The sequence below is a fragment of the Anarhichas minor genome, unplaced genomic scaffold (assembly GCF_050575085.1).
Source record: "Anarhichas minor isolate MPS153535 unplaced genomic scaffold, ASM5057508v1 ptg000026l, whole genome shotgun sequence".
NCBI lineage: Eukaryota > Metazoa > Chordata > Actinopteri > Perciformes > Anarhichadidae > Anarhichas > Anarhichas minor.
This window is the reverse complement of record NW_027466472.1, coordinates 13,839,405-13,849,526: the sequence shown is the minus strand read 5'-3', so window position 1 is coordinate 13,849,526 and position 10,122 is coordinate 13,839,405. Positions and strand designations below refer to the sequence as shown.

Below are 10,122 nucleotides of genomic sequence, written 5' to 3'. Positions count from 1 at the left end.
TCTCCCTCTTCTTGTGTATCATATTGTGCAGGATGGCCAGAATCCGTCAGCCTAAAAAGGGGTTAAGATGTCAAGTATTTTGTGCTGAATATTTGTTTCATACTGTATTACATTCATGCAGACACTGGTGATTAATTCGTTTTTTTCATTAAGTCCACTGAGGCATGTTTGTGATAAAATATTATATAAATAAATGAACGAGCCAGCTGCAATTTGTCAAAATCTTAAAAGGCCATAAGTCACGCATCGAGTTATTATGAAGAAGGATTTATCGCTTGAAAGTGCAACTTGGGAGTTCTTTTTCCACGATGAAAGGGGAAAACCACCTAAATTAGTAATTCCAATACTATTTCCATGGAATAGGAAAGTTCAATCAATATCAGTGAACATGAACTACTCTCTCTGAAAGCCAGACAGTGTCTCAAGTGTGGGATGTCATCGACTATAAAGTCTTTAAGTTGTGAAGAAAACTCCCCTTGGTGCTCTGTGTCATCTTTTAACATCTTTCACAATTCATTGTTGCAGATCCACACTTCACACCTGATGATGTCACAAATTAGAGTTTTAGCACTCAGATTTAGAGTTGTTCGGTTCTTACTAATATTTTTGGACTGTCTTAGAACACAGGAATAACATGTATTCATTTTGAAAAGTAGTACCCCTCAGATAACATTGTCTTTATGATTTTCGTCACAGTAAGTGCATTAAAGTGCGACTGTAAGCTTAAGCCACATCTGCACGACTTCAAAGAGTTGCCATTGCAATGAGCTTGGAACATGACTAATGTTCTAGCTCTAGCAATTTATTTAATCATAAAGTACTCAACACATACACAGCTATCTGTTCAGTGTCTGTCACTCATATTTGACCCGTTTTAAAGATGAGAGAGTTGCTCAACAAAGTAGTGAAGTAGCTCTATGGATACTTATTCACTTATTCATCACTGCCATCTAGTGGCCGAAACACACTCAGCAGCAAGCTAGAGGCTTCACAGCAAAGTGCAACAAGATGGCTCAAGATAAACAACAATCATCAAGGAGATATTTTGGATTAAAATAGTTACGTTTAATACACATTACACTTTCTGAAAAGGTCATGCGATCACAATGATGTTCAGTATCTATGTTAATACATGTCATGTAGTCCCTCCACTACTCCATGTCCAAGTCGTCCATCTCCACAGTGGCCACTCTCTTGACCCAGGGTAACGATAAGGGCACATAGGGGTCATATGTCCAGCGAGGATACACTCTCTTGTACAAATTCATGAGGATAGTGTCCTGTGAGCGCATCTGATTGTCAAATACACACTTCATGTGGCCATGTGTTCCTGAGGAGATAGAACACGGCAGTCAGAATTATACAGATAACAGACATTGCTTAAAGACACTGCTGACACAGAGTTTCGTATATATTTAAATTTCCTCACCCAACGTCTCCTTGATGTGGCCTCTTCGACCCCACTTTGTGCGCAGCTCCACAGGCTTGAACCACATGATATCGTCTGTCACAGGAAGAAACAAAAGGACAGTAAACCATAGAGAAGTCAAACCGTATGTGATATTCTGTTGTCATAGTTTTTTTTTTTTTAAGTATGTGAACATTCTCTTACCCCGGTTGAAGAACATGTAACGGACAACTGCAGAGCGGCGGTTAATTTTGAACGGGTGTCCGCTCACCACTATCCTCTTCAGCGTAACACGCTGAGGGTCACAACTGAGCAGGCTGCCTGTAGCCACCAAGTCCTGGATGCCTAGAGAGACACAGTAACAGGAACACAATACCAGTACAGAATTAGCTCAAGTCAATCAAATAAAAACAAGACAACAGAACGGATGGGCAAAAGTTTAAAATGAAGGCAGATGACATCTACTTATTTTCATTACACAGAACGTTTCATCTCACCGTCATTCTTTTGTTTGAAGAGCAGGACTCCTGCAGGGGGGAAGGTAATGGGAGCGTACACCGACACCACGGTGGGGGCATCTGGCCTGAGGAAGCGCTCCATCTTATGCTTGTCAGCTAGAGAAGAGCAATAATTAAGTTACTGCTGTATATCCAGTCTCTGTTTCAGACCACCTGCTTCGACAATCATTTTGCTGATATATATATTTTAATAGAAGTGACAGCAAATCTAGAATGCTACCAAACAACAAATAATTGGCTTTGCATTGGGACAATGTCCTACAACCAGAAAATCAAGTAAGCCACTGCCTTTTATGCGACTGTCCACTGGGCATCACTACATTTCTATTACACCAAAATCATGTTCATCATCCTCTAGCTTCTTGGGGGTTTGGTGTCCTATCAAAATTAAAATCATTACAATCAAATGTTGAAATCCAGTCACAACAGCAACATTTATCCGAGTGGTTTTGCACAATTGGTGGTGCTTGGTGACGTAGTGATTTGATGGTCTGTGGCTACTGGAGGTTGTTGCTAGTTTGCCTCCGTTGCATCAGTTCCATAGATTTTTTTGACAAAATGTAATGTTTGTTAATGCTGGTGTGAGTGAACCCGTAATATGTAGTAGTCAGTCATTTTTTTTTAAATTGACTTTGTGTAAATAAGAGTCATTTATTGCTCTCAGTTCTGCTAAGGCATGTCTTGGGGCAATTTTAAAAAAGCTATTGTGCCATTAAGAAGAGAATAAGGTTGAAATAGGAGTATGCTTAACGGCATGTTGGCTCTATGAACAGGTGTTCTACCTGAAGTGTGCTGAGAGAAGATAGGAGATGCCCTGAACCTCCGAAATCCACAGTGGAACACCAGCTCCTCTTTAGATTTGATCGGCTCTGTATTGCTGGGGTGTCTCCTCACCAAGAGGTGCATCACTGACATCTGTGCACAGAAGGGGAAAATGATGAGGTCAGAAAAATCAATAACAATAATACTGTACTGCTAGTGTGACTTTGTTTTAAATGGACAGTTATAAATCCAGACAGAGAGGCTTTCGGATGTCAAAACAGGGGATCAGACCTTCTGTTCATGGGGCATGAGAGACACCATCATCAGAGGTCTGCCGGACTCGACACTCTCCATCACAGAAAAAGGCACATCGTTGATGTGCAGCGTAACATACCAGCCAACCTGAAACAGAAGGGACAGCAGAGTCAGTGCCGCCACGAATCTAAGATCAACTAAAAAGCATTTACAGATGAAGACAGCCCCATTATTAGTTTACCATGGCTCCCTCTTCCTCAGCTGCGGCCTCGGCCAGTATGCGGCGGCGAGTGCGTTCAAAGCTCTGGAACTGGAAGATGCGGGAGTAGTTGAGGGGCAAGTTCTCCATGGGGTCCCAGGGCGAGGAGCGGAAACTTTTTAGGCCTCTATAGCGCTGGAACCTAGACAGAGGACGGAATGAAGTGTGGCAATGATCAAACTGCAGAAAGAAAACTCTGGCAGAATTAGTTTCCCTTCGAACCTGAACTCACAATCACAACACTTAAATATCTATCGGTCGGAACGCACCTGATTCTAGCTGCCATGTCGAGGGGTGTGTCCACCTCGTCTGGAAACAATTCGTTGGCTCGAGCCTCGCGGTAGCGTTTCAGGCCTTCTTCTTCTGCAGCCACATCAATGTGCTCATCGTAGCGTTGGTCTGCTCCAGTTCGCTCTGTGGCGCACAACTCTTCCTCCTCCTCGTCTTCTTCCTCTTCTTCTTCTTCTTCTTCTGAGGCACAGCCTGAACCTGGCTCCTGAGCAGAGAGCATACAGTACAAATTGCTTCAATATATGAAATAGCTTCTCATGTTTTGGGGTGGAGGCAGACATCTCAGAGATGACCAGCGCTGCTAGAGACTTCCCCTGTTAAAACTATGAGCCATTACCTCAAAGATTTTAATGTTCAATCCTTTTGAAGATCCATGGATGAACAGGTTTCTCTACTATTCTCTTCATGTTCTGTGTCAGGAATACTATTGTTGTGGTTGTTGCACTCCTCTATTACAAACACAACTTCGTTCTAACTCAGCTTTTTGCCTCCCCATTTCCTAAACTGCAGCCGTAATACTTTACAAACAATGACCAGACGCACATGTTGGGAACACAAGTGCAGTCAAAGAGATTCTAAGTATAGAAATTGTATTGCAGCCAAACATAAACAGGGCTCACCCAGCTACAATAAGAACAGTGTTTTTAGTCGGTATGTGTGAATGTGATAAGGGGTTGCCAGAATTCAAACTATGGGAACCCCTGGTTTGCATATATTTAAATTGTGTGCCTTCGGTGCCTCCAGTGTGTCTACAAACGACTGTCTACAGTGTTTCCAGACATTGACTCTTAAAATATCTAGAAATTCAACTTCCGTTGGCAATATATGTGTATGAGGAAATGAATCATCAAAGAGGACGTGCTTTAAAGTGCTCCCTCAACTGGCAAATTACAGGCACAGCCAGACACATGAGGGGAAAGCACTCAGCATGCGGCGGATTCACAACCTTTCCAACATCCCTGCTGCAATAATAATAATAATAATAATCATCATTATCATTTGAAGTACCCATTCCCCTATTGTTACCCTCTCCCAAATACGTATCCATGTGCGTTAACTGTGACATCAAACACATGCTAATAACAATCACAGACCATAATGAAACCTTTGGATAAGGAGAGTTTTCCCGACTTCTTTTCAAGCAGAGCTGGAAATAAATAAATGGTCGACCCCTCCTTTCGTCCAGACAGGAAGTTCTGTTCACAGGACAGGAAGACAGGAGGCTTCTCTCGGGACCCCTGCTCCAAACACTATTGTTGTGGTGAGCAGCCTGGCACTACAGGCCAGAGACAGACACTGAGAAAACAAACAGTGCCTCTCAGTTACGAGGTGCACTGACCGTGGGTCACGTATGCACCGCTTCAGCCCCGGAACCACCGACACGCAGACTTCATCGCTACGCCACACAGATTACTGTCCTAATCATCCTCCAGAAGATCTACACCGGGGGTCACTAATAGGCGGACCGAGTCCGGACCCAGGCACCGTTGTATCTGGACCCTGGACTTCTAACCGATAGATAATTGAGAATTATTACATTTTCACGGAGCACTTCTATTTTAACTGGCGCAGCTTTTGTAGCCTTTACGGCACCGACCGGAAACCCCACATCCCCAATTCAAGTCCGACCTTTGGAGACCTTTGTTGCCAGTCAACTCTCCCCTGTGTGTGATAAAGGCTTCAAATGCTAAATAATTAAAGAGTAAATAAGTACCTGAGAGTGAATGTCCTCATCCTCTCCGTCCATGGCCTCGTCCAACATGTCGTCATCATCATCATCCTCTTCACTGCTTTCTTCGTCTATCTCTCCATTCTCCTCCTCGTCTTCATCAACGATCCACGAGGCCTGGTAGTCTGATGTTCCTTTAGGGACCTTCATCACACGTTTGGTCTTCCTGGCCTCTACACAGCGGAGAGAAACATCAAAGAGGCCTTCAGAGACCTGTCTTGCAGGTTGGATTTTATATGAAAACTAACCACATTTAATAACAAAAAGCAGTTTAGCACACAAATCATTTCTGGTTGTCGGAAATTATCTTAAGTCGTGAACGGTAAAAGTCGGCAGCCAACATATTGCAGTGTACAGTTTCACTTTGCTTTCAGCTAACTGAAGGTAACATGACAGCCATGTAAGTTGTCTTCTGGACTCCCTGGTCGTGTTTATCTTTCAAATCTGTTTTGATCTATCAAACTGACCCCAAGATGTCGGATCATTTCAAACAATAAAACTGTAATCAATGGATATGTGGCAAACACGTATCAGTTGTACAAAATGTCTTCACTACGATTATTTCTGGTCCCTTGAAGGCTGCCTGGGTGACGCCTCTCACAGTTATGATTTGATGTCGATCCCGGTGCAACAGGATTGCTCCAACTCCAGCAAACGAGGCCTCAACCGATACACTGAACAATATCTAATCCTCATCTTAGAGATTGTTTATCATCTCAAAATGCTATCATGTGTACATTCTGCTTCTGCACCTTCAGCTTCCAAAAGCTCGCTTTCCGTCGGCCACGTCTGCTCTCCATCCATGGGGTCCACAATGGCTTCTGCCAGCAGACTCTCCCTGCAGGATGGGTCGGCTTTCATGAGGACCCGCACTGGAGCCTCATCGCCACCTCCATCCTGTGGGAAACACAGATGACCGAGGTAAATGGGAAAGTTAAGATTAAACTAAATGCACAAAACAATCTAAACAAACTGTTAAAAGTCCATTCAAGGACCATACCAGTGTTTTTTGGATGTTCCATCACTTTTATTGTGTGACATTAACATTACTTATTATTTTTAAGGACACCAGAGTGTTTTGCATTCTTCAATTGTTCCAGTCTGACACTATTTTCATTCATTAAACTATTTGAAAATCTGATACTGGTATATCCTCAAGTAATCAATACCATGACTGATTTAAATGTTGTCAGTGCTGCATAGTAAGAATGTGTGCACTCCATTATTATGCAACAGAAATATGACATTGACAAAAATAGTTTTCTGACTTCCTATTCACTGGGATGTTTCAAGTCTCTTCACCTACCAGCATGTCAACATCTCCTGCCTTGCCAGACTTTGCTGGTCTGGCTGTTGTTAAGATGAGGGGAAGAGGGTCTGCTGGAGCATCAATCTGACTGAGCTGAAAGTCTCCGTGTCCGCTGATGTGCACCAGTCTGTCGACTTGTAGAGGACGGCCACGGACGTACCCTGAGACGCAGAGGGTGCCCAGGCCGGTGGGTCCACCACTTGTCCCCTCAGCGGGGCTGTTGGCCGTAAAAGTGACATGCTGAGCCAAAAGATGGGATCGTCGGGAGCGGAAACCGAGCTTTCTCCGTCTCTGAGTGCCGATGTGTCTGAGAAGCAGAGTGGCATCCTGCTCCGAATCCAGAGGGAAGAGACGGGCATCAGGGAAACGGATCTCTGTGATCTTAGACAGAGCTTTCCTGGACTCAACCCTCTTCTTCACGGGAAGATCAGACACACCCTGACACACCAGTGCTACAAGGGGGGGAAATTAGCAACAGAGAGACAAGCGCTTAGAAAATGTACACCATAACAATCTGAAATTATGCATAAATCTGATGCAACAACAATCTTTCCCAATGTGAATGGAAGAGTCTAAAAGCTCCAGCAGTGTGTTCAAGGTTTCTACCCACCATGGCTGGGGAGGCCCTGGGCAAAGAGGCAGGAGAGACAGTAGTCTCCATAGCTGTCCCAAGCTTCAGCAGAGTCCAGCACAAATACAAGGCTATCTGCAATCTTTGCCACATCCAGCAGGGAGTGTATGTCAGCTGTCCAAAGAAACCATAAGAGAAGCTTAAGAATGGGACAACATGATGTCCAAAGCAAAGACAAAATAGTACAGCAAAGGCCTATAACATGGAACAAGCTATAAATACTTGTTTTAAATTGGTGTTAAAAAAGTGCTTTTTATGTTGTTTTGCATTCTTTGAAAGCCTAATGAACACATTTCATTTATAAAAACGGTCCAAAATATTATTCATATAAGAATCACCTGCATTATAACTCAATCTATTCCACTTCAGTTGAGTCTTTTCAAAGCAACTGTTCGGCATCACTCAATACTTACCCGTGCTGTGGCTGAGAAAGGTGAACCGTTGCTTGAAACGAGGCAGAAGCAGCCCAAAACTGTCAGTGACGCCACTGACGCAGCGCTCCTGATGTACGACACCCCCAGCGCCCTCCCCACGTAGCAGTTTGGTAACCGCACCAGCATCCACTCCGGCATGGAGTGACAACACAGCGACCAAATGTGGAGGACCGTCCCTGGTGCCTAGACGTCGCTTCTCTGTCAGGACCTAAAAAAAGACAAGAGAAAGGGACGCTCTGCAGCACCAATCAGGAATCCAAAGACTATTCTTTAGGTGAAGAAAAAAAAATTACCATGTCTTTCTTATTCCTGCGTATCTGGTTGGCTTTGTGCCTTCTGTCCATCCTCTTGTGCTCCTTCCTCTGCTTCTTGGTAAGGGCCGTCACTGACACTCTCCCTGAGAGACACAAGGATTTATCATTATGTTGAACATTTAGAGTTTCGTAGTTTTATGATTCAATATTTGAACTGCTGTTTGGTTTCAATGTGTCCTTTCGGAACAGCGTGTGAAGAAGATATTGACATGGCTGTCTGTTGACTATTGAAGTTATGATTGATGTCTATAATATATTTGCAGCTAGATGGACAACATATCAAAAAAAACACCCGTTTGGTTCTGTGCAAATTATTTGATGGATAATTTTTGAGGCAATACTTTGTTTTATCATTACAATTATTACATTATCATTGACACAAAAATTATTTAACAATGTATCACCTCAAAAATTACCACAGAGATCAATCAACACCTCTCTTAACTAGTAAATATAATATTTTTACATGAGAAGGGATATTTCATATTTGCAGTGTGTTACTATTCCCTTGAGCTATACATTTGAAATAGGTTCTCAATTGTGTATGTTGTTGTATGATACAACCACTTAAAATTAGGTCTAAAAAAACACGCCGATTAATAGAATAGGACAGCTGCTGTCCTGCGATATCTGGTGGCCCTGATTGGTCCCATGTGCTTTTAAAAAAGGTCATGGGTCACCTGGAGTTGGATGTACACCAGCAGCTCGTTACCAACGGCATGCGGACGGGCGTCTTTACGCAATTTCTTACACATGTATAGAGTTGATTTACACATGTTCTACTGAACTGATGCCATCCAAAATCCAGTGGAAAACACGTGTGTCTGCGGAGCCGTGGCCACAGCAACAAGCTAGCCGTAGCAGTTACACCGTATAACGGAACATGGCTTACCTTTGTTTTCTCTCTCAACTTCCCCTTTCGTCCGGTGCTTGCCATGTTTGTGACCTTTATTTTTCTGTTTATAAATGCCGGCTCGGTGGCCCTGTTGTTTTTCCTCATTCGCAACCATTTTCACCATGAGGGAAAGTCAGGCGATTCACTTCCGCACTCGTGATGGCGTCATGACAGAGGCGTGTCCTCAGGCTCTCCGGAGAGGTTTTCTTTTCAAAACAAAAGCCTGGGTCACGATGACGTGAACATAAGGTTTGTGGGATGCATTTCCGACATAAATTTGCATGAATTAATACTGCAATTATACTACTGAATTTATTGCATAAAACCTAAATAAATTAAAATGACACCTTAACATATTCTATAGATGAGCTACATTAAATTACAATATATTACAGAAAGTATATGTATGCTAGAGATTACAGTCACAGAAAAGTTATGAGAGGAAAAAAAGTTTTCAAATCAAAAAGTTTATTTTCTCAATACGATCTATAAAATAAATCTGATCACAAATATTATAGGACTATTATTTATTACTACTGTATAGATGTGAGAGCTCAAACCACTGAAAAGATGTATCCCCCCTCTCTGTCATCATCCTCTGATATTCAATCCTCCTATCGGTCACTCTATAGTGATTTAACTTCTTTCCAGGCTCCTTTTAAACAAAACACACTCACTTTTGACCTGGAAGTAGAACAGTGATGGATGCCAGAGAAAACAATTAAGGAACCTCTGATACAATGACCTCAGTCAAAATTGGCCTTTTCATCCAGAGGCTCCTGTAATGGCAGCATTCTTAAGTTACTGGGTCCCTTTGGTTGCCTTCATGCAGTATAACACTTCTTAACAGCTTTTTGTTGTAAGGAAGCCTGCTATCTGTCAACTACCACCTTGTCTAACCAACCACCATCATTACTTCATAACTTTCACCACTTTAGTGAAGCAAGTCTAATTCGCTCATCAGCACTGCTCACATCTGCTTTACATTCACTTATTTCAACTGTCACCGTCAACACCATGATGATCATTATTGTTTATCCTAATTTTCAATCGGCATCCTCTTGAAGAGGAAGCATGTCAAAGTAATGCAGCATCCTCCACTCGCATTTAAGCAGATCAAAAGGACGCCTAAGAGCCAACTTGAGTAGAACTTTGCCATTTGTTGGCTTTAGAACAGGCAGGTTGTTGTACAGGCTGAGTTACCATGCAGATAGTGATGGTTAGAGAAAGAGGGGGGGGTGAACTTGAAGGAGAGGCTAGAGGGGATTCTTCTGTACATTGTTACATCATGCAGAAACCAACCAAATGAAGAGAAAA

At 42.7% G+C, this 10,122-nt stretch overlaps 1 protein-coding gene across 1 annotated transcript; it reads right to left on the bottom strand.

Moving 5' to 3' along the window:
• Positions 1–1,043: 1,043 nt before the first annotated feature.
• On the bottom strand, positions 1,044–8,963 carry tsr1 (TSR1 ribosome maturation factor). The gene is made up of 15 exons (XM_076099866.1): positions 8,803–8,963; positions 7,890–7,993; positions 7,576–7,804; positions 7,142–7,276; positions 6,529–6,983; positions 5,975–6,119; positions 5,208–5,395; positions 3,472–3,698; positions 3,185–3,344; positions 2,980–3,090; positions 2,709–2,841; positions 1,906–2,022; positions 1,613–1,753; positions 1,430–1,504; positions 1,044–1,330 (listed from the first exon to the last, which is right to left on the bottom strand). Exons 1-15 carry the CDS (start codon positions 8,927–8,929, stop codon positions 1,152–1,154), a joined length of 2,526 nt encoding a protein of 841 aa, XP_075955981.1. The 5' UTR covers positions 8,930–8,963; the 3' UTR covers positions 1,044–1,151.
• Positions 8,964–10,122: the final 1,159 nt, after the last annotated feature.